General features: G+C 39.6%; 1 protein-coding gene across 7 annotated transcripts in view; it reads right to left on the minus strand.

Moving 5' to 3' along the window:
• TPX2 (TPX2 microtubule nucleation factor) overlaps window positions 1–19,067 on the minus strand; it is a 51,472-nt gene extending 32,405 nt beyond the window's left edge. For 2 of the 7 annotated variants that reach the window (XM_025263696.2, XM_006064435.3), the window contains exons 1-4: window positions 18,690–18,909; window positions 15,797–15,910; window positions 5,608–5,785; window positions 1,899–2,018 (exon numbers count right to left, since the gene is read on the minus strand). In XM_025263696.2, coding sequence (XP_025119481.2) covers window positions 1,899–2,018; window positions 5,608–5,713 — 226 coding nt within the window. In that variant the 5' untranslated portion in view covers window positions 5,714–5,785; window positions 15,797–15,910; window positions 18,690–18,909. The other 5 variants (XM_044927759.1, XM_044927757.1, XM_044927758.1 and 2 more) reach the window with 5 other exon arrangements.
• Window positions 19,068–25,991: the final 6,924 nt, after the last annotated feature.

Genomic DNA, 25,991 nt, shown 5'->3' on the forward strand with positions numbered 1-25,991 from the left:
GACTGGCTTAAAATTGGAAAAGCAGAGTAACTAAGCAATTTAAAAACTAAAAAGAAAGGGAAGAAAATCATATAAACATCCTAATATATGCAGACAAAGCATCTAGGAAAATTTAGCATATATTACTATAAACATTATCAGCAAAATAGGAATAGAAGAGAAATTCCTCAACCTGATAAAGGACATCTATATAAAAACTACATCAGGATTGAAATCAAAATAAGAACTGAGGGTTCCAAAAAAAAAAAGGACTACAGTTAACATTATACTTAATGGTAAAAGCCTGCATGCTTTCCCCTAAAATCAGGAATAAAACAAGCATGTCTACTTCTCTCCTATTCAACGTTACATTAAAGGCTCTAGGCACTGCAATATGCAAGAAAAACAAAAGGCTTATTTGCAGATGACATAATCACTAAGGCAGAAATCTGATGAAATCTACAAAAAAGGTACTAAAACTAATAAGTGAGTTTAGAAGGTTGTAGGATAAAAGATCAATATAGAAAAATTTATCATAATTATTTGTACTAGCAACACAATAAAAGATGAAATTAAAATAGAGGTCTAGGGACTTCCCTGATAGTCCAGTAGTGAAGACCATGCTTCAACTGCAAGGGGGAGTGGGTGTGATCCCTGGTTGGAGAACTAAGATCCCACATGCTGAGAGGCCAAAAAACCCCCCAAAAAACCAGGGCTCTGAAAAGTGCTTTGTGAACACAAATAAGGGGAATCAATTAGAGAAAAAAAGATATTTAAGTTGGAAACTGAATGATGTATAAGAATTTTTCAGTTAGATTAAGGGTAGACTAGCACTGATGAGACAGGTGAGAATGTGTACTAAGAAAGAACAAAAACCCTGTGGTCGAGGGGTATGCACGAGTGGAAGCAGTGTATGTGGTTTTTGATACATGATGGGCCAAGCAGAGGCGTCCAGCTCTGGGGCTCACTGCTGACAAATAATTTTAAACTGAAAGTGGTCCAGACAGACAAGGTACCATCACATCCTCTTTCAGTTCAAGAAGAGCACAAAGACCATCAAAGCAACAGAAAAATCTTCCACACTTCTAAGCACCTCAAGTGAAATATGTATACATGGTTATAACCTCTTACGCAAGAAAGATGGATACTTGTCCAGACCCCAAATTCAGTAAGATATCACCTGTGTTTGAAAGTCAGCCTAGCAACTGAGACTCTGCAAACTAAACAAGTTCACTGAAAATACAGCGACTACCTAATATGGCCCTCTAGTTAGTGCTGCAATTGGGGCGAGTTTCAGATTAACCCATAAGATTAACTCTCAAATGTTCTAAACTGATTATGGTGATTGCGCAAGTATTCCACAAGCATATGAAAGAAGACTGAAATATACACTTTAAGCAGGTGAATTGTATGACATGTGAATTATATCTAAATACAGCTACTATTTCAAAACAATCATTTTTGAGGATTTATGACCTCTTAAAAGAATACTTTTTGTTCTAATCAGACAGTATTTTGTATATTTAGTAACTATTAGTTAAATGTCAATCATCTTTTAAAATCAGATACAAGACTCAAAGAATTCTTGCATAATTATCAAGCAGTACATTCTTCTTTCCCGCTGTTTTGTTTCCCAGCCAGACTCAGGTTAGGTTACATTAAATCTAGTCAAAAAAGAAAATAGTTACATATCTGGTAATAAAATTCTATGTTAGCTTAATTTCTCAAAGAAAAATGAAAAGAACATAGCACATCATTAGTTTTCAACTTACCATGAAATGAATAAATGAATTAGCCCATTTCACCAATTAAAAACAAAGGGATACATCATTTAGGTAATTTCCCCAGGTCCCTCGGGTTCCTAATATACTGCTCCACCATTCTGCCAAGGAGCTTTTTTCTAAGATATTCTTTCTTACCTGGCCTCAAAGGTGTGACATCTCGATGAAGATTAGCCTTCCTCAGAGGTGTTTTGCCCTGATAAAGCCCTCCTGTACCATCCTTCCCAGGAAACTTATTCTCCAGATTAGCCTTCTCATCTGTGAAAAGGTAAAATCATGATCATCTAAACAACCAGCAAGGAAGCAAACAAAAGAGTGTCATACACTTAAAATGAGGCTTAAAGCCTCCTACTGGTACACTTCGAACTCATTTGGCAAGTACCAGCCAAGTTTCAGTGATTAAAAAAAATAAGTACAGGTTATATAACAGAGACAGCAACTGCAAAAACTTATCACTAAAACACTGGTAACGCTGAACAAAGTATTACAGAAAACGAGAAGTGCAGACTCTGCATTGTGAATAGCTCTTTATCTTTGCTTGATACACATTTAGGAACATATAATCATAAACTGGCCTTATCTACTACCTAAATACATCATGTTCCTTTTAAAGAAAACTGTAATCAGTGAGATTGGTAAGGCTTACAAGTGACATCTTGTAGTCTAATTGAGTTGAGGTTCTTCCTCAATTAAGACAGTGTGGAGTGCAAGAGGATGGAATAGAGGTAGGTTCTCTCAGGGAATTATATCTTAGGTTTTGCCATGACCAAAGCCAGTACAAGCAGTGAAAAGTGTGTTCTATCAACAGCCTACTGATACAAGTTTTAGGAATGTGCTGAGTCCCACTGTGAATGTATACTCTGACTGCAACTGTGTAACAAGACGTGATTATCTGGAAGAAAATTATAAAGGAATACATTAGAACTTGTGTGGACCACAACAAACTCTGGAAAATTCTGAAAGAGATAGGAATACCAGACCACCTGACCTGCCTCCTGAGAAATCTATATGCAGGTCAGGAAGCAACAGTTAGAACCGGACATGGAACAGACTGGTTCCAAATAGGGAAAGGAGTACATCAAGGCCATATATTGTCACCCTGTTTATTTAACTTATATGCAGAGTACATCATGAGAAACGCTGGGCTGGATGAAGCACAAGCTGGAATCAAGATTGCTGGGAGAAATATCAATAACCCCAGATACGCAGATGACACCACCCTTATGGCAGAAAGCGAAGAACTAACGAGCCTCTTGATGAAAGAGGAGAGTGAAAAACTTGGCTTCAAGCTCAACATTCAAAAAACTAAGATCATGGCATCTGGTCCCATCACTTCATGGCAAATAGGTGGGGAAACAGTGGAAACAGTGACAGACTTTATTTTCCTGGGGTTCAAAATCACTGCAGATGGTGACTGCAGCCATGAAATTAAGACGCTCACTCCTTGGAATAAAAGTTATGACCAACCTAGACAGCATATTAAAAACCAGAGACATTACTTGGCCAAGAAAGGTCCGTCTAGTCAAAGCTATGGTTTTTCCAGTATTCATGTATAGATTTCATGAAATTAAAAGACACTCACTCCTTGGAAGAAAAATTATGACCAACCTAGATAGCATATTCAAAAGCAGAGACATTACTTTGCCAACAAAGGTTCGTCTAGTCAAGGCTATGGTTTTTCCTGTGGTCATGTATGGATGTGAGAGTCGGACTGTGAAGAAGGCTGAGCGCCGAAGAATTGATGCTTTTGAACTGTGGTGTTGGAGAAGACTCTTGAGAGTCCCTTGGACTGCAAGGAGATCCAACCAGTCCATTCTGAAGGAGATCAGCCCTGGGATTTCTTTGGAAGGAATGATGCTAAAGCTGAAATTCCAGTACTTGGCCACCTCATGCGAAGAATTGACTCATTGGAAAAGACTCTGATGCTGGGAGGGATTGGGGGCAAGAGGAGAAGGGGACAACAGAGGATGAAATGGCTGGATGGCATCACTGACTCGATGGACACGAGTCTGAGTGAACTCCGGGAGTTGGTGATGGACAGGGAGGCCTGGCGTGCTGCGATTCATGGGGTTGCAAAGAGTCGGACACGACTGAGCGACTGATCTGATCTGATAAAGAAAACTGAGTGCCAAAGAACTGATGCTTTTGAACTGTGGTGTTGAAGAAGACTTTTGAGAATCCCTTGGACTGCAAGGAGATCCAACCAGTCTATCCTAAAGGAAATCAGTCCTGAATATTCACTGGAAGGACTGATGCTGAAGCTGAAACTCCAATACTTGGCTACCTGATGCGAAGAACTGACTCATTTGAAAAGACCCTGATGCTGGGAAAGACTGAAGGCGGGAGGAGGAGGGGATGACAGAGGATGAGATGGTTGGATGGCATCACTTGACTCAATGGACATGAGTTTGAGTAAATTCCGGGAGCTGGCGATGGATAGGGAGGCCTGGTGTGCTGCAGTCCATGGGGTCTCAAAGAGTTAGACACAACTGAGCAACTGAACTGAACTGAACATTAAAACTAAGATGATTTTGAAAAAACAGCAGGATCCATTTTTTTCTTCCAAAGTATACTTAAAAGTAATGTTGTACTAATATTTCCTTTCCTGTTTTCAAGAAAAAAACTTGGAAAAAGAGAGACAGCCAGCTATTTCCTCAGGGTTTCAGTGGACCAAGGGCATGGAGAAGACCTTCTGTACGGCAGCAGGCTTTCTTAGCCACCCTTTCTCCTATATACACCCGACAGACCCACTGGATTTCATGAGAGTCCTTTTCCAAGAGAATGGCATATGCTATCACATCTGGACACTGCACTGTAAGTGTTAAGTACAGCTGCAATGGACTCATTTCTACCCCCATCACATACTGATTTCTCTTAATGAGAAAGAAGAAAATGAAGAAGACCCAGCAATAACTAGCATGACATATCATTGGTCTCACATACTATCCCAAAGTAATATAAAAACAGAGAACACTTATGGACATGGGGAGAGGGGAGGAAAGGGTAAGATGTACGGAAAGAGTAACATGGAAACTTATATTACAATATGTAAAATAGATAGCCAAAGGGAATTTGCTGTATGGCTCAGGAAACTCAAACAGGGGCTCTGTATCAACCTAGAAGGGTAGGATGGGGAAGGAGATGGGAGGTAGGTTCAAAAGGGAGAAGATATATGTATACCTATGGCTGATTCATGTTGAGATTTGACAGAAAACAGGAAAATTCTGTAAAACAATTATCCTTCAATAAAAAATAAATTAAAAAAAAAAAGAGCTGGGGAGAGGTAGCAAGAGGGAGATGAGTATAGTTCTAAAAGGGGAACACAAGGATCCTCATGATGTTAGAACAGTTTGATATCTAGACTGTGGTAGTAAATCAATGAACCAACGCAGGTGATAAAATCACATAGAACTTAATACACATGAAAATAAGTACAAGTGAAACTGAGGAAATCTGAGTAAGACTGGTGGAGTGTAGCACTGTCAACATTCCAGCTGTAATGTTATACTCTATGCTCAGTGACAACAAAGCAAGTTTTTATGTGACTGCCCTCACTATAGACATGTAGTTGAATTTCACTTAACTTCAACCGGATTTTACCAGGATTTTACCATATGTTCATAAAGCTTAACTATTCATCATTTTTAACTGCAAAACTTTGATTTCTACTGATAGTCCATTTCCAAAATAGTGGACATTTCAACTATTTCTATCATATCATGATGACAAAGTCTCTGAGTGCAGAAAGGAGTTTATGTTTTAGTTATCTACAATCCATTCTTCTGAAAGGTGCTCAGCACAAAGCAAGTCACTATCCCTTAAAACAACTAGAAAAGCAGACACTTACCAAACCAGGAATCTATGTGTTGCGTATCTTCCTCATCAGTCAAAGATGAAAAATTGATAAAGTCCGTTGGAGCATCATAGGAATAAGAGGTTGTGACTTGTGACATTGTGTTCCACCCGTGGTGCAAAACAGTAGGTTACTTCCAACGTTTGTGTCACTTTTCTCAACAGGTCACTTCCTAAGGAGATAAATGGTTCAGAAATTTGACTGCACATTTATCTAAGGTACTGGTACCCTATTTTGCTTTTACAATCACATATGCAATTCTGAAAATAACCTGGGCAATAGGCCTTACTTTTCAAATCACACTAAAAGTAAAGTTTACTTTTTCAGTAACTTAACACTCCTTGAAGTAAATATATTGGAATTAGAAAGAGGCCAAATTTAATGAATACCTATAAAATGTCATGTACTGTGCTAAGTCTTTTACGTTCATTATCTTATTTTCCTCAATCTACCATTTTCTCATTTCCAGTCTCATCCACATCCAATGCATTTTCTCTTTGCCCTGAATAACCCAATTTCTGAAACACATCATAGCTACCAACCAAAATCTTACTCATCGAAGTCCAATTCAATCATCTCTAAAATCTTTCCCAATTTTCACCTACCATACATTACTGTTGCCCCTCCAAAGCCATTGTGCTTTTATACCATCTAATTTTATATTAGTTAACTATGCAGATCTCTCTCCTAGTAAATGCTAAGTTCCTGTAGACAAGGATGAATTATACTCACTTGTGTATAACTCATCCATTAAGGTGCTCAGAACAGTATCTCATACATAGTAAAAAATCTCAATAGTGTTTTGCCAAGTACAGGTTTCTTCTTTAAAAATACTTTTGTAAAAAATACTACTCCTGGGCATAAAGACAAATACCTTTAAAAATACATAAAAGGGACAACATGCAGATTAGGTTAAAAAAAAAAGATGTGGGCCCATCCTTACTTCTGCATACTTTGTACAGAAGAGCTGTCATGTGTCCTGTGTCCTCTGTCCTGTGGAAACCTGTGTAGGCGTGTCAGCTCCCCACTCCAACCCAATGTGGTTAAAAAAACAGCTGAAAGTAACAGCCTAAAGTCTATACTCACTTGGCAAATAATTTCCCTACAAAACCCATTGAATCATTTGTCTTCATTATGGAATGACATGGACTTAAAGTATTCTGTATCATGGAAGAGAAGTAGACATCAGTTAATGACTTACAATGACTTACATACACATTTGCTAATTTAAGTACTTTCTTTAAGCCTTTATAAATACATGCTCATTTTTTAAATGAGATCACAAAAACAGCTTTCATAAAAATCCACAATGCTATACTACTTCACACACCCACACAATTTCTCTCAATCTCTCTCTACACACACAACAAATACACACACTTAACTTTTACTTTTTTTTTTTCATTGAGATCATTGACATTTTGAATCTGCTTCACATATTGCAAGCATCTTCCATGTCAATATAGATATATCAGCAACTAATGACTGTGTCCTAATTTACTTATCCCTTATATTAGGACTATCCCAATACTTTCACTTAAAAGATACTACTAGAAGAATATCTATGAAGCTAAGTTTCTGTGTATATATATACTTAATTCTTCCCTGAAGACAAATTCTTAAAGACAGAATCACTGGCTATTGACATATAATGTGAAAACGTTCCTCAGGAGAGTAATATCCCTTTGCATTACAGAGAGGTGTGCCAGTTCTCTTCCAGGTACTAATAGCCCTCAGTACTCATTTTCTCTACATTATACCACTATACTTATGCTCTGAGATAAATTATGAGATTAGGTCCACCCAACAATGGCACCCCACTCCAGTACTCTTGCCTGGGAAATCCCATGGACGGAGGAGCCTAGTAGGCTGCAGTCCATGGGATCGCTAGGAGTCGGGCACAACTGAGCGACTTCACTTTCACTTTTCACTTTCATGCAAGGAAATGGCAACCCACTCCAGTGTTCTTGCCTGGAGAATCCCAGGGACAGGGGAGCCTGGCGGGCTGCCATCCATGGGGTCACACAGAGTCGGACACGACTGAAGTGACTTAGCAGTAGCAGCAACCTCATTGTTGCTCGGTGGTTTGGTCAGTGGACTTGGGTAATTTCTCTCAGTGGACTTGGGTAATTCAGAAGGAATTTGTTCTATTTGGTTTACATGGTGAAATCAATCTACACACCAAAGAACCTCATCCTCCCATGGTCTCCCCTATGAACTCACTGAAGCTATACCTCCACAGGTATCTTTGTAACAATGCTCCAATTGAAGTACTTAGTGTAGAAATATGACATTTTGGAGTTGGGAGGAGTTTTAAATAACACCTATATTTTTCAGTTTATAGATAAAGATTAAAGAAAGCAAAATGAGGTCCTCTAGGATCATACAACACTACTACTAATGATCATGGTAAAAACAAGGTACCAAAGGTGCTTACACATGCCAAGCACCATGAAATAACAATACTAAATACATACAATTTTAATACCCTCAACAATCCTCTAAAGCATCAATTATTCCCATCCTAGAAGAAGAAGCTGAAAGTAAGGGAAATTGAAAAAGATTTGCCCAATATCATAAAGTTATATAAATGAAGAATGTGATCTAGAACTGAGGCACCTGACTTTAGTATAATATGTTTTCTACATCATCTGCCCTCACCCTGTGAATTAGAGAAGCATGTTAATGTAGTTATGGTCTATATTTGCATAGGAAACAGTACTGTATTTCTTTCCAAGTAGAGACAGTCTTCATAGTCTTTTACCCTGAATCGAGGATTCTTTATTATCCTCAATTCTTAAGTTTTCACACTTCCCCATTTCTACTTTCATTATTCAATTTAACTCAGTAAGCTATGTGTTAGCAGTTCACTCATACTTGCTAGGGGCCATAAATCTGGGCTTGATAATACTGGAGCTCCTTTCTCACTAATATTCAAGGATGAGACACTGTCTCATACAAAAAGTATAAGATTTAGTCCCAGACACAAAGGAATTCAAAATCTAGACAGGAGGCCTATCAGACTTAAAAGATGTGCTGAGCTTAGTCACTCAGTCGTGTCAGACTCCTTATGACCCCATGGACTGTAGCCTGTCAGGCTCCTCTGTCCATGAGATTCTCCAGGCAAGAATACTGGAGTGGGTTGCTACGCCCTCCTCCAGGGAATCTTCCCAACCCAGGAATCAAATCCAGGTCTCCTGCATTGCAGGTGGATTCTTTACCATTTGAGCCATCAGGGACACCTAGACTTATTTTAAGACTATTAATCAGACTTAAGAGATAAGATGGTATACATATTTAAATCATATAGTATGAACTATAAGCATAAAGAAAATTAGAGGTTAACATGGCTTAAGTCAAGCTATGATTAAATATTTTTCATTGAACACCATCAAAACAGTAAAAAGTGCTGTAAGACAGAAATCACCCCCTTGATCACCAAGTTTCCAAGCCTGGAGTAGTAGCCATGGGACAGTTTGGCCAATAAGAACAAAGCAGGAATCTGCTGAGGGATTCATAAGAAAACTCATACTCCTAATATATACTACAGCCCTTGCTCCTCCCCTTGTCCTTACCTTGCTTCTCGCCTGAATGCAGATGTAATGGCTAGAGCTACAGCAGGCATCATACACACAGGAGTAAATGGCCGAGAGTGACAGGTACCACTGAGCTACTGGTCAGTGATGATGAAATATCAGCAACCACCTACCTCCAGACAATAACATTCTCTTCATATAGGTCCTTACTAAGCAATCCCAACATGGAAATACAGAATTCTAGGCCTCTCCCGGGCATTACTTGATGTATATGACAAAGGGGAAGTCACTCCACCTTTCTGCCTACCTACTTTCCATGAACAAGAAAGAAAGTATTTTGAGTGCTATGATATGATCACTGCCTTTTGACCTACTGATACCTTTCCTCTCCTTGACCATATTTCTACTCAAAGGACCCTGCTGGAAGATTCTCCAGGCAACTGACAGTGGCTAAAATTCCTCTGCTGTAAGAAGAAAGTTTTCCTATTCTTTGAACAAACATCCTAGAAGACATGGGAAAATCTTGGATTCCCATGATCTTAATGCCTAACCCAGGTCACTGGGAAGACTTCCCAGGCAGGAATGTTACAAAGACAAGTAAAGCTAGGGGGAGGGAAGAGGCAGGAATGTAATATGCAGCAATCCCACTTAGTCTTCTAAAAATCATGATTCCACCAAAGCATGCTGCTGAAAACCACCTGGAAAGAATTCAAATTTAACCCCTCACAGCCTTTTTTCTTTTTAAATTATGGAGCTACACTGCTAGGCTCTCTGGAAAATAATTTGCATTTTTCTTTGATAGTTCTTGCCAAAAGTAGAAATTTATCTTATAAACATGTATCTATGCATATATAAGAATATTCACAAAGCATGTTCGTAAAAGCCAAAAAACTGAATATGTGAATTTGACCAATAGATTAGTTGAATAAATTATGGCACAATCACATGTTGAGATATTAAGTAACTTTAATATTAAATAATGTTACATATGTGATTTCTACAGAATGAGCTCCAAGAACTATTAAATAAGAAAAGCAAAATGCACAAGTGTGTGCTCTCATTCAAGTTAAAGAGGAAAGAGGTAATGTATACTCATGAATACCTTTATACATACATAGACTATTGCACAAGACACAAAAGTGTTAACAGCATTTGGGACTGGGAAGAAAGCTGAGAGGTCTGGGTCAGGGGAACACTTTTCACTATATTGACTTTCGTATTCTATTATTTCAATGCATATCTTTGCAGTTTAAAGAGCTAGTTAAGCAGTATTATTATCCCCCGAAATCCATGGTGACAGTCCAGAAGTCATTAGGTTTTCTGGGATTTGTATTATTCTTATAATCCAGCAATAACTGTTAAACCTTTTGATTTTTGGAAATAATGCTTCCCATTTACATGGTCTATAAACCGGATACTAACTTCACATACCCAAATGATAAATATTTCCTTTGTTAATGTTTCTGTATAATATCCTGTGTATTGACCTAATAAAAACTTTGAAAGCAAAGTTAAAAATAGTAATAACTATTAATTACTGAATACTTATGACAAGCAGACACTGTGTAGTGTTTTCATGTATTAACTCCACTAAATTTTCACAGTAATTCTATAAAGTGGGTACTATTATTAATTTCACAGATGAGAAAACTGAGGCACAGAGAGATTTACTATTTGTTCATGGTCATACACATAAATAGCAGAGCCAGGATTTGAACTCAGACAAGCCCTAAAGGGAGTGTCCTTATCCACCACACTATCCAATGCCTCTCCTATCTGCTTAAAGATAGATATTTATGTAGATCAATATCAAATGTCAAGGAGTGAGAGACAATATTATTTAGATAATAACTTCCAAATACTGATTGTGTACTACAGGCCAAGCACAAGCACTTTACTAGGCACTTCATATAAATTATCTCATTTAAACTGTATTAACAAAACAGAAAGTAAATATCATCATCACTGTTTTACAAATAAGGAACTGACTCAGCTACTCCCTGGTGGCTCAGACAGTAAAGAGCCCACCTGTAACGCGGGAGACCCAGGTTCAATCTCTGGGTCGGGAAAATCCCCTGGAGAAGGAAATGACAACCCACTTCAGTATTCTTGCCTGGAAAATCCCACAGATGGAGGATCCTGGCAGGCTATAGTCCACGGGGGTCACAAAAAGTCGGACACGACTGAGCGACTTCACTCAGTTCCTCCAGGATCCAAGCTACTCCAGGATCACAAACTGGCAGGTAGCAGTACTGAGTTATAAGACTCGGTCTATAGGATTACAAAATCTGAGGTCACTATAATACACAGGGTTTTCCTATCAATAGTCCTTCAAAAATGAGGAGGCTGTTAGACAAATGCAAAAATAAACTATTCTCTACAGAAAAATTAAGCATTTTTAACAAGTTTTGCAAAAAGAACACCCTGGTAAATTAAAAACCCTATTCTAAGTATACCAAGAAAGCTCGGAGCTGAATCTTCTCATAAACTAAAACATCACCCCTTAATTTCTCTTTTTCTAAGTTTGTACTCTTGCATATAAATTTTTGCTATAAACAAGATGGAGGTTTGTCTGAATCTCTCAGTTCAGAGTAAAATAAAAGGGACTACTCAAGCATCAGAAGGAGGGATGTGCTCTGAAGTCTAGAACTGCATTTGATCAGTGCGGGTTAAAAGGCAAAGGGGGCTCAAACCTAAATATGCCTAATTTTTATGTAGGTTAAACATTTTAAACTAAAATACTAATTTTTAAAATGATCTCTTTTTCAAAAAATCTTCTTTTGAGTCATCTTTTAGTCTAGTACACCCCTCTACCCTACTACCAAAAAAAAAGGAACAAATAAATATATATCCATTGAGAAGTCTGACTCTCCTCAATAAAGAGTGACTGCACAAATACATGAACAAAACCAAAAGTAACTACTGGCAACCGCTAGCTTCATTACAGCGCCTCTCCCACAAATATTAGGATGTAAAACCTTCAAATACTAAAAGCCTTGTGGGAAATGAAACAGGCCAAAGCCAACTGTTTAAATGAGAGCCCCAAGCAGGGTGGAACTGGATGCTTTCCTGCACCCCTTAATCAAGATTGAATTTCTGTCAACAGGTTTCACTGAAAAAAAAAAAAAAAAAGCACATGCGTCAACCACATTCCCCAACACAAATCAAGCTGCTGCAAGAGAATCGGCTTCACATTTCAAAATTACCTGAATTCACCACAGCTTCAGACTCCTGCAAAACTAAATATTCTGTGTGAAGAAATAGCTCTTCCTGACCAATAATCCTATGACAGACCTGAGGGAAAGGCTTCTCCTACATTATGAACTAGTTAGGTTCCTTTTAAAACTGCCTATTGAGTGCCATCCATCATATCACATAGCTTATTCTTGTTTCCAAAAAAACAAAGTCTGAAAAGATACATATAATCCTTCCCCATAAGGAACTCACAGTTAATTGTGACACAGGGTGAACTGTGCAGTAATGAGGGATAAACAAACAGCATTGTGGAAGTGCAGAAAAGGGTAATAGATGAAGGAGGGTCAGAGAAGGTTTGCTGGTGGAAGTGATACATAAAAGATACAGACAGACATGCAGAGTTCTGCAGGCTAAAGATGAATACTAAAAGGGAACCCTCTTACACTGTTGGTGGGAATGCAAACTAGTACAGCCACTATGGAGAACAGTGTGGAGATTCCTTAAAAACCTGGAAATAGAACTGCCATACGACCCAGCAATCCCACTGCTGGGCATACACACCAAGGAAACTAGAATTGAAAGAGACACATGTACCCCAATGTTCATCGCAGCACTGTTTATAATAGTCAGGACATGGAAGCAACCTAGATGTCCATCAGCAGATGAATGGATAAGAAAGCTGTGGTACATATACACAATGGAGCATTACTCAGCCATTAAAAAGAATACATTTGAATCAGTTCTAATGAGGTGGATGAAACTGGAGCCTATTATACAGAGTGAAGTAAGCCAGAAAGAAAAACACCAATACAGTATAATAACACTTACATATGGAATTTAGAAAGACGGTAACAACAACCCTGTATGCAAGACAGCAAAAGAGACACAGATGTCTAGAACAGTCTTTTGGACTCTGTGGGAGAGGGCGAGGGTGGGATGATTTGCAAGAACAGCACTGAAACATGTATAATATCATATGTGAAATGAATCGCCAGGCCAGGTTTGACGTATGATACAGGGTGCTTGGGGCTGGTGCACTGGGATGACCCAGAGGGATGGTATAAGGAGGGAGGTGGTGGGGGGGGGGTTCAGGATGGGGAACATGTGTACACCCGTAGCGGATTCATGTCAATGTATGGCAAAACCAACACAATATTGTAAAGTAATTTAGCCTCCAATTAGAATAAATAAATTTACATTTTTTAAAAAATAATAAAATACTAAAAAAAAAAAAAAAGAATAGGTTAGAATCACCAGAGAGAAATGGGAGGGTAGCTTAACAAAACCTTATTTTCAGACTTGAAGTGAACCAATAAAGACTGTTAATTAAAGATGTGCTATCAAAAAATTTACTCTATTGATCTAGTAAGAAATGTTCACTGAATAAATTCTTACAGGATTAAAAAAAAAAATAAAGATGAATACTGACTTTTTCTAGCAGAAGAAATAAATGGAAAAGGAAAACACATACCGGGAAGCATGCAATTGAGAAAGATTGTAAAAGAAGCAATGTAACATATTTCCACATTCAACTGAAATTAACCTCCATGGCTCCCTGTCTCTCTTCACTCTCCAACCAAAAATAACCAGCCATGACAAGCTCTATAAATCAATAGGTGCAGGTTTAGAGTAGGGTGGAGGAAAGCTGGAAAAGGATGCATTCTAAGCAAGGCTGAAATAGCAGACCAGCAGCTCCTGAGCAAAACACACCAAAACTTTGGTGTGATAGATGATCTCAAGTACCTCACAGTTTACTTGTGAACTGTCTTGCCTTGTTCTTTTGGAGGAAAATCATGAGTTAAATAAATGGTAATACAACAGAATAAACAGAGTAAGTCAGGACCTCATTAGAAGTGTAGTTAAAATGGTCCTATCCCAGGCAGTGCCATTTCCCCAGGGACACCCTCTCCTATTTCCACAAGGGATAAGAGATCTTGTTACACTACCACAAGTTAGAGTTGAGTTATTTTCATCTTACCCAGGGAGAAAATACCTACATTCTTTTTTTCTTTTTTTCCTATACATAGGATTAGCAAGAGACAGCAAATGGCAACACAATCCAGGCTGCAATTTTAATTGTTAATCAAAGTCACAAACCAAGTCTGAAGGAAGTTAATGGACTTTGTGTTTCCACATTTGTTTGCTAACTTCTATGTTGAAATCAGATCTGTTTACAGAAACAGATCTATGAAGCTTCCAAAATTGGGTCAATTTAAAATCCAATGACAATCTCTCACTGTCCAAGCACTTAGAAGTCAGCACAGGACACAAGGACATTTGTTCTAATTCATCACTGTCCAAAAATCTCAAGCAAACACACTTTTCTATCACTTTCCTTCCAAACTTTCATATTTCATTTTTGAATGATTACAAATTCAGTTCCACTTTTTTTATTCATCCACAGAACTCTATAAACCATAATTCACTCTTACATGACTAATAGAACCTGGATAGAAATCAAAGATGCCATTTACCTCTAGGACAAATAACAACTTTTACCTTTACCAAAGTGTTCTGATGTTCCAAAAGTAAGGAGCTAAGAGACTTTGTAAGGGCTGACAGTGGGGCTATAGGAGGTTACAATCCTAGTCAAATCTCACTCAGTCTTACAGAGAATGATATCCCTCAAAAGGTGTCTGGTTTGGAAAGCAGAAGTGAAGTGAAGTGAAGTGAAGTTGCTCAGTCGTGTCCGACTCTTTGCGACCCCATGGACGGTAGCCTACCAGGCTCCGCCATCCATGGGATTTTCCAGGCAAGAATACTGGAGTGGGCTGCCGTTTCCTTCTCCAGCTTGGAAAGCAGACACCCCAAAAAGTGATTACCAATGAGGTGGCAAGGGGTGAGATAGACAGTGACAGGGTTGGAAGATTTTGAATGCTAAATTTTTTTATATTACTTTGATTTTTGCACCTTGTGAATCTAAATATTAAATTTTTTATAAATGTAAAATTGTGCTTGTGTGATGTACACTGTCAGTGGATAGGTAAATCAGCACAATTTTCCTATGAGGCAATTTGTTGTTTCGTACGAAAGTCTTATAAAAATATCCATTCTTTTTGATCAGTGATTCAACTGGATAAAATACTACAGCAGAACCATATAATGGAATGATATATTAACCATTAAAATTATGTTACAGAAAATTTTAATGAAATGACAAAATTTTCATAGCCTAATTATAAAGTGGAAAAAAATGATAGTTATTAGTGCGTGATTTCTTGAAACTAAATATACGTTACCCAGTCCCCCCGCAAATTGGAAGGAGATCTACCAAAATGCTAGCCATAATTTATCTGAGAAGCAGGATAGTGGGTGACATTATTTTCTTTTCCATATTAAATAAATTTTATTCCAAAATGTTATTACAAAGATGAATGAAAATTATTTAAATAATTTTTAAGCTATTAGTGGTCCCCTTGTTTTTCAATGTAACACTGTGAACACAGCCTTACCTGTGGTTTAATCTGGTCAGTACCCCTGACTACAGACTTTATTCAAAGTTGCAATATACTCTTTCACCTCTCTTCTGAAATTCTGAAGTCCAGAAAATACTTCTTTTCCAGAATCTGAAAGAAGCAGAAAGATGATGAAACAGGTTTAAGTTCTTCGTAGCAAAAAAGGTTAGCAGAGAACAGAAGGGGTGGTAAAAAACACCAAGGATAACCATGCTTAAAACCAGAGTACTTCCGAGAGCTAAGGTCTAAATAGCATGATGCCCCCTAAACACCAAACTTAACATATTATTGTTTCATTAGTGTAAAAGTGTTCTTAAAGTTTTTTAGGGTATATGTGCTATGCCCCTGTGTTTTTGCTGTTACATACTTCCACTTCAAAGCAACCTCTCCACAGTCTGCAACTGAGGAACACTAACATCAAGGGGTCATTAGTGTGTGTCCTATTCAAATATCAGGACAAAGTGTAGGCACACTGTATATGAAAAAAATTTACTACCTTTTTAAATTTAAAAAAGGAGAAACAGCATTTTATTAAAAAAATTTCTAAAGTTTGCTCCTACATACAATTTTATATCTTTCTCACTAACCTTAATTTCCCCCAAGTTTCTTTACGCAAACAAACAAAAAAAGAACCCCTTCCAGTTACCTATACTTTCTTCACAAAGTACCTTGGCAGGTGAACTGTCTCAAACACAGATCTATTCACAGAATTAATTGGGTTGTTCAATGTCCCTGGAGTAAACTCTGCTTCCTACCTTTACCCACGGCAAAGAAAATTTGTTTGCCAAAGGACATTTAAATCTCTCCTCTTGGGGACTTCCCTGGTGGTCAAGAGGTTGGGAATCTGCCTGTCAATGCAGGGGACATGGGTTTAATCCCTGGTCCGGGACCTAGGATGCCACATGCCATGGAGCAACTAAGCCTACAAGCCACAACTACTGAAGCTTACATGCCTTAAGGTCCACAAGAGAAGACACCCGCACACCACAACTAGAGAAAGCCTGAGCACAGCAAAACGAAGAGCACATGTGCCGCAATGAAGACGCAATTCAGCCATAAACTAAAGACTTGGAAAAAAAAAAACACCTCAAAACTTTCAAAAAAAAAAAAAAAACCCACAAAACTCTCCTCCTCCTTTCCTCCCCAACAATTTCAAAAGAATTAGGGAAAGGCTAAAGAAAAAATACACATAGGAAATATGGGAGAACTCTGACCCTCTCCTGGTGCCTAAGAAATAAAGGACCCTTCCACTAATCTTGTCACCTATTGAAACTTAATTGCAGCTACAGGATAAGGTAACTTTATTAAGGTCAGAATGCACAGACTTAAGCATAAGGCTGGCCAAAATAACTATTTTATTTAAATGACTTGAAGATTTAAACAAATTTATCAATCTAATTCAATATACTCAGTTTTTCATACCTGAAATTTTGTAGTCAATTTAAGGTAACACCTCCTTGCCTTTCCAATTCAACAGATATTGAATGGGTGGTTTCCATGCACCAAGACTGCCTTGGTTCCTAACCGAACTCTATCAAGAGCAGTTTGCGTCCCCCCTGCTCCCCAAAGCTACCTTTGCCTGTTTTAAGCCTCAACAATCTCCCTTATCTCTAAACTGCCAGGTGCTTACAATACAAAAACTAGAATATGCAGATGCTATCTTGTCTTGTTCTAATTGTCACTTGTCAACTTGAATCGGACTTTTGTCCTCAAGCATACCAGAAACCCTTTGACTGTACACACACAGTATCTTACACCAATCTGAGCACAGAGTATAAATAACCTCAAAGATCAATTAGCTAAGTGAGCTAGGAGTCACAATAATTTTGATCCCAAGAGTGACAACCTAATACTGAATTGACACGCCCACAGTACAAAACCAAAACAACCAACCAAAGGGACTCAAGTTTGATTTAGGGGTGGCTTGACAGGGGGTGTGATACACTGAGGCTGCAACACAAAAATATTCTTAGTATTGCAGCAAATAGTTCGAATTTTGACATCTCATGAGACAATTTCAAAGACAGGCCATAGATTATCAAGACAAGGTAAGGCTGAATCAGGGCAAACTCCAAGTGATGATCATAAAGCAAAATCTGTAGAGCACTCAGATGCTATCTTGTCCTAAGCAGGACTGATTGGAAGTTCTTGGTACCTAAGTACTAGAAAATTGTGAGAAAAAGAAACCACTAATGAAGAAAACCGGGGAAGGAAATGACAACCCACTCCAGTATTCTTGCCTGGAGAATCCCGTGGACAAAGGAGCCTGGTGGGCTGCCGTCTACGGGGTCGCACAGAGCCGGACACGACTGAAGCGACTTAGCAGCAGCAGCAGCAATGAAGAAAACAGGGAGAAAAACAATCCTACAATATTATAATCTGGTTCACTTTTTCTTTCCACTCCAATCTGTTAAGTGTTTTAAGACAGGAAATCAGAAAGGCAATACCCCGTGATGCACACAAAGGGGGAGAGCTGATAAAACCGAATGAATTTTAAATCCCCCAACAGAAAGTTAAGTCGAATTACACGCCTTCAATTATGTTCTCACTTCCTTTACCTTTCTATTTTACAAAATAGTTATGAGATGCAGTTGTTTCGTAGCCACACCTGTTTTCCTCCACCAAACGCCACGTCTTGAGGGCGGGCTACTGTATCACCCATTTCTAGAAATTTATCTAGATTACGGGCCTCATTTCCCCTCCTATAAACGAGTGCTAAGACTAGCACCGACTTCACTGGCTTGGGAAGAAAATTAAATGAAAAAACACACAGTGCTGAGTCCAGTAAGCTCTAATTGCCTGTGTGCTGGGTAATAATATAATTGTCATTACCCTTAGCCCACAGCCTCGCCCTAATTCCTCCATTTCCCACGCTGGCCTCCACCTCTACCTGCTAACACAGCCTGCTAGACCCGGTCCGCCGAACTTCACGGGGAAATCCTGTAGCGAAGGGAAGGGAGGCCGGAAGCTCCGCTCCTGCACCGCGGGTGAGGGCGGCACCCCCGCAGTACACGTCCCAGGAGCTGCGCCCTGCACGCGGAGACCTCCAGTCGCTTGAAATTAGGGTGAAGACCGCCAGGCGCCCCAATTGCTCCTCTTCCCTCCTCACTGCTCACCTCAGCCCAGCGCTGTCAACCGACCGCCGCGAAGACCCGCCGCGGGACTCATTCAGTACCGTTGAAAAATTTGAACGCCGACTCTGCACAAACGCACCAATCAGCGTGCCGGGAACCGGCAATCCCAGCCTTCCGATTGGCCCCTTAGATCCTGGCGACGCCGGAAGTCAGGGTGAGGGACAAGCAAACAACCGGCCCCGAAGGCTTCTGGGAAATGTAGTGTAACTGCGAGAGCCGGTTGCAACAACTCGACGAACGAAGTTACTACAAAGCCCAGAATGCTCCGCTACAAACTATTTGGGATAGGTGGTTAAAAATCCGCCTGCCGATGCGGGAGACAGAAGAGATACGGGTTCGATCTCTGGGTTGGGAAGATCCTCTTGAAGAGGCTTCCCTGGTGGCTCAGACAGTAAAACGTCTGCCCGCAATGCGGGAAACCCGGGTTTGATTCCTGGGTCGGGAAGATCCCCAGGAGAAGGAAATGGCAATCCACTCCAGCACTCTTGCCTGGAAAATCCCATAGATGGAGGAGCCTGATAGGCTACAGTAAGAGTCGGACACGTCCTTTCCTTTCTTGAAGAGAGCTTGACAACACACTCCAGTACTTGCTGGAGAATCCCATGGACAGAGGAGCCTGGCGGGCTAACGTCCATAGGTCTCAAAGAGTAGGACACAACTGAAGCGACTTAGCACGCACCCTGCAATGCGACATAGACTGGCCCTTAGATTCTTTGCCAACTGTGGAGTCTCTCAAACTTTTCATCCAAGTCCACGCCCGGATGTTAGTGCCTGAAGCCACGGTTTTTAGAGGATTGTTCTTTTCTGCTTTAATTCCAACATCCTTGGTTGTATTACCCTCATATTGTAGAAGAGAAAACCAAGGCTTAGAGAAGTTGAGTAAACTTGTTTAAAATCACATTTTTTTTGAGTGGAGAAGATGGGATTTGCATTAAGAACATCTAGTCCTATTTATCATCAATAATCACTTAGGAGGTAATAGCAGCAACAAGAACAAAAAGATCAACCTTCATCCCACACACACCCCCCTCGGAATTTTGTTTTAGTCTGTGGTACTTTCAAGTGCCCAGGCAATTCTCATAGGCAGCCGGGATTGAGAAGCATTACTCCAAACCAGTAGTTCTCAAAGAACTAGATGATCAGTATAGTTGGAAACTTGTTAGAAATGTAAATTTTAGGTCCCACGTGAGACTTATTGAATCAGAAACTCTGAGAGTAGGCACAGCAATCTGTGTTTTCTATCAGCCCCTCAGGTGATACTGATGCCCACTGAGTTTTGAGACCCCTGCTCTAAACCAAGTGACACTGACAAAATCTCAGGTCTCGGGACCTATTTGTGTTGACAAGAAGGGTTTGAGCCGGATGGTCTTGGCTCTAGATTCTCCCAGGACCCCTGTTATTCCACCCAGCATTCTGTGAGGCTGAGATGCCTGCGGCAGATTCTGGCGCCACGTTACCCGAGTGGCCCAGGAATCCTAGGTGCGGAGGGATGGTCCGCTCTGTTGCAGCGTGTTACTTCTCCTTAAAGTCGACTGCGCCCTCCTGGATATTCTCCGTCTGCAACAAGAGCCCGGTGCGTTTTCCAGGAGCGCCTCGCCCACCTAGAACGACCACACACCAAAGGACAATGTCACTGCCACACCTTCCGACTTCACACTGTGCCTCACACTGAGCACAGAGGCTCTGGGGCGCCAAGAACACCTTTCTCATGGCAAATATTATTAGAATTCAGATGTCCCTCTCTAAGAAAAAAGGGAGGAGATGGTCACTAAAGCATAAAATCTGGATATATTTTAACGGCTTTTAGGGCTGGACTTTTGGAGCAAAAAGATTACTCATGGCAGACCATAGCCTCTGTCACAACCATGAGCTTTGGGCTCTCCAGAGAAATTTCTGGCTCCTTAAAGATAAGTTTCACGGACTTGACCTAGTGTCTCAACATTTTCTGGTCATGGATGCTTTTGCGAAGCTAATGAACTCTCTGGATCAGTGCTGCCCCATAGAACTTTCTGTGGTAATGGAACTCTTCTACCCCGTGTGGTCCAACACAGTGACACCGCATGGCTACTGAACATTCAAAATGTGGAAAAGGCAACTGCAGAAGGGAACATTTAATTTTATTTAAACTTAACTAATTTGCATTTAAATATTGTATTGGATAGCTTGGGTCTAGAATTCCATGCACCCTCAAAATATTCATGTGAATATAAACACATATTTTTTAAAATATGTTTTGAGGGGGTTGTGGAGAAGAATGGATTATCAAACTTGGCCTCCAACACCCCTCAGGGTTCTGCACAAGTAGGGAGCGGGGCGGGTGGGAGGGGGGCTCCTCTTCTCAACCTGACAAATTTCTTTTTTTTTAATATATTGGATTTTGTATAATCTTCAGTTTGGAATGGGGATAAACTAACTTTTTCTTCAAAAGGACACAAATCTGAGGAACTTTCTGGAGTGATATAGATGTTCCATATCTGGATCTGATGGTTACACTGATGTATAATAGGTAAAATTTGGTAAGTTGTACCTTTAAGATTTGTGTATTTTACTATATGTAAATTATGCTTAGTAAAAATACATAAATTTTTTAAAAAAGATCAGTGTTCATAATTTTAAAAAGCTACAAAAGTTTTAACAAATAAGCCTAAAACTTTTACAGGAAATTTTAAAACTGAAACTTTGTTGAATAACTATAAAAATAATTAAATAAGGCTTGGGTGTCCCTGGTGACTCAGACCATACAGAATCTGCCTGCAGTACAGGAGACCTGGGTTCGATCCCTGAGTTGAAAAGATTTCCTGGAAAAGGGAATGTCTGCCTACTCCAGTATTCTTGCCTGGAGAATTCCATGGACAGAGGAGCCTGGTGGGCTACAGTCCATGGGGTTACAAAGAGTCAGATGTGACTGGGTGACTCACGCTTTCATATATGTTGTTAATGAATGGTGCGATCTAATACTGTAAATTCTCCATATTAAAAGTTAAATACAATTCTAATGAAAATCCAATACATGTTTGTCATGGAATTTGCCAAATTGACTTTAAAATTCACATGGAAGAAAAAAATAGAAGAATTGGCATCTGACTTTTGAAAAATAATAGGGGGAATTGCCATACCAGATCTCATAAATATTAACATATTACAAAATTATAATTTTTAAAGTATCATTCATTGATTCCATGAGGATACAATCAGCAAAATCCAGCTGGGACAACTAGACAACAAGAAGACTAAAGATCTAGTTTTTTCAAAAAATAAACAGAAAAAAAAATAAGCAAAATACAGCAAGAGTAGAGTTTTTTGGTTTGTTTTTGTTTTTCAGTATTCCTTATTTCTAGAGATACATAGAGAAAGGGTAAGGATGAAATAACTCTAGAATTTGCTTCAAAATAATCTGGAGTATGCCAAGAAGAGAAAATGGGAATATAGCTGAAACAAGGTTAGCCACAAATTGATAATTGTTAAAACTGAGTAACAGGAGGTTTTCCCTAGTGGTCCAGTGGCTGAAGACTCCATGCTCCCAATGCAGGGATCCCGGTTCAATCCCTGGTAAGGGAACTAGATCCCACAGGCCACAACTAAAGATGCCGCATGCTGCAATGAAGACCAAAGATCCCATTTGCCCCAACTAAGACCTAGTGCAGCCAAATAAATAAGTAAAACATTTTTAAAAAACCTGACTGACAGGTTCATGATACATATATACATGCGTGCATGCGTGCCAAGTCACTTCATGCCTGATTCTTTGCGACCCAATGAACTATAGCCCACCAGGCCCCTCTCTCCATGGGAATTTCCAAGTTAAGAACACTGGAGTGGGTTGCCGCGCCCTCCTCCAGGGGATCTTCCTGACCCAGGGGTCAAAGTTGCATCTCTTATGTTTCCTGTATTGGTGGGAAAGTTCTTTAGCACTAGCACCACCTGGGAAGCCCACGTATATACATATTCAAACATATATGCATTTGAAATTTTCCACAATTTTTTAAAGTAGGATACTGGCACAGAAATTTTGTTAACAACAGCAAAAGATCAGTAGAAGAATTTAAGAGTGCAGACACAGACCCATGGATATCAGAATTTAGTAAATGCTGAGTAGAATTTCAAATCAAATGGAACAAATAATGGATTTGGGACATTTGCTTTTCATTTGGGGAAAATATTATGTTAGATTTTTATCCAGTACTATTTACAAAAACAAAGTTCAGATGAATTAAAACCCTAAAGATATAAAATAATTAAAAATTTTACAGCTAAAAATATGACATCATATAGGAAATTTTAAAGTAAGATAAAAGAAAAAAACTGAGACATAAAGGAAAAGACTGACCAAATCAAAACTTTAAAATTCTGTTTGACAAGAGCAAAACAAACAGGGACTTCCCTCCTGGTCTCGTGGTTAAGAATCCACCTGCCAGTGTACAGGACGCCGGTTCAATCCCTGGTCCAGGAACTAAGATCCCACATGCCTCAAGGCAACAAACCCCACTGAGCTCATGAGCTCGAAAGCCGCTGTTCTGCAACCAGAGAAGTCACCACAGCGAGAAGCCCTGCACCACAACTAGAGAGTAGCAATGAAGACCCAACACAGCCATAAATAAATAATAAAATTATTTAAAAAAAAAACAACAACAAAATCAAATATTTCCAAAACATCTAACAAAATGCAAACAACAACAACAAAACCCTCCTAAGAATCAGTGATAGGGGAAGGCAATGGCACCCCACTCCACTACTCTTGCCTGGAAAATCCCATGGACAGAGGAGCCTGGTAGGCTGCAGTCCACGGGGTCGCTAAGAGTCGGACACGACTGAGCGACTTCACTTTCACTTTTCGCTTTTATGCATTGAAGAAGGAAATGGCAACCCACTCCAGTGTTCTTGCCTGGAGAATCCCAGGGACCGGGGAGCCTGGTGGGCTGCTGTCTATGGGGTCGCACAGAGTCGGACACAACTGAAGCGACTTAGCAGCAGCAGCAGCAGCAGCAAGAATCAGTGATAAGAGGACAAAAGCTCCATAGGCATGGGAGTGGGAGGGAAGGCAATTCGTAGAAGAAGTAACAAAACTGGCCATTAAGACATGAAAAGATGCTTGGTCTCAGCAGTAATGCTGAAATTTAATTTTAAGTTAATGAAACAAACAAGTATTGTCTTTCGCCCATCAGACTGACCAAAATTAAAAGTGTGATGGTATCAATAATTTACAAGGTAACTCAGAAGATGGGCGAATGGATGGGTTCAGCTGTTTTAAAGGGCAACTTGGCAACATCTATTTAAAATGTCAAACATGTGTGCCCTGCAACCTAGAACTTCTATTTCTAGATTTAGTTCCAAGAGACACACCTATCAACTTTCACATGAAGACACAGTCTCTGCAACATTTACGGAGCGCCTACTATGTGTCAGTCGCTGTGCTGAGGGGATGCAGTAGTTAAAAGACAGACAAAAATCTCTGTCTTCAGGGAGCTGACATACTAGTGGAGAAGACAGACACTAAACAAGGTAAATAAATAAGTATCTCATAAATGAGATCTCATAATGTAAATGATATCTCATAATAGGTGATAAATGCAAAGCTGTCTGCTCACCAGGCCCCTAAGGGTGGATGAAAAGAAGAGGAGAAACAGAGGGCTGGACAGAGACAAAGGGAGGACAGGGCCTGCCTAGGCTTTGGCAGTTCACTGACCTCCAGGTACATGCAGGGCCATGGGCAGGGAAGGTAAATGTGCTTGTTTTATATTAGAAGAGAAGGGGTATCAAAGCTGTGCTGTGTTCAGGGCCTACTAGGCAGAAAGTGCTCAGTGAATGAATGAACCAATGCCAGAAGGCTGTGTGCAAGAACTTCCCAAGTCCTCCCAAATTACCAAGAGGTAAGCCTGGCCCCAGAGAGTCCCTCTGCATCCATTAATATGGTATGATGGGTCTCAAGTTCCCATTATTTATGAATAGGAGACATCAAGGTCTGAAATCACCAAAGAATTTTAGACCTGAAAGAAACACAGATACATCTGGTTGGCTTGATCCACAATTTCAGTCATGACTCTTTTAGCCTTATCCATGTAAAAGGGGTAAATATAAATAGGGTAGTTCAGGGACATTTGGATGAAGACCTGAAGAAGGAGGAGTAAGTTATGCAGATATCTTAAGGAAGAGTGTTCTAGGCAGAAGTAACAGACAGTGCAAAGGCATGAGCAGAGAGGAATGTTTTAGAAATAGCTAGGAAGTCAGGGTGGTTGGTGGTGAAGGGAATGGCAATCCACTCCAGTATTCTTGCCTGGAGAATTCCATGGACAGAGGATCCTGGCAGGCTACAGTCCATGGGTCGAAAAGAGTCAGACAGGATTAAGGGACTAACACACACACAGGGTGGCTGGATCAAACAGAAAGGAGGAGAGTTTCAGGAAATGAGGCCAGAGATATTCACAGGCAGGATGTAGATCAAGTGGGCCTTAGTAAAGAAATTCATTTTTACTCTGAATAAGGTGGGAGTCCTGGGAGGGTTTTGAGCATTGATTTACTCTCTACTTCTAATGGGATAACTCTGGCTTCTATGCTGAAAACAGGGGGATGGGGAACGAGAGTGGAAATAGGGATATCAATTAGTAGGCTGTTGCATTGTAGTTGTGAGAAACTGGAAACTCCCTAATTGTCCATTAGTAGGGGGGCTATTTCAGAAAACTGTCTATAAGATGGAACACTAAGCATCAGTTCAAAAAGAGTTCGATAGATCTGGACCGATAGGGAGCTATCTTTGAAGCACATTATTGAGTTAAAACACAAAGTGCTGATTGTGGGTTTGTTTTTTCATTATGAAACCATTATGTTTTTTTTTTCTGGACCTTAAGTATTTTTTTTATTGAAGTATAATTGATCATTATTTTTTTTAATATGCAAAACAGTGCAACACTTTTCCCACAGGTGTGAAGAAGTAATAACAGCTAGCACTTACCTGGCACTTACCACATACCAAGCACTCTTTGAAGTACTTTGCGCATAACTCATTTCATCCTAACAATAACCCTGTAATGTAAGTAATGTTGTATTTCCATTTTATAGATTGA

Source organism: Bubalus bubalis, chromosome 14, assembly GCF_019923935.1.
Source record: "Bubalus bubalis isolate 160015118507 breed Murrah chromosome 14, NDDB_SH_1, whole genome shotgun sequence".
Taxonomy (NCBI): Eukaryota; Metazoa; Chordata; class Mammalia; order Artiodactyla; family Bovidae; genus Bubalus; species Bubalus bubalis.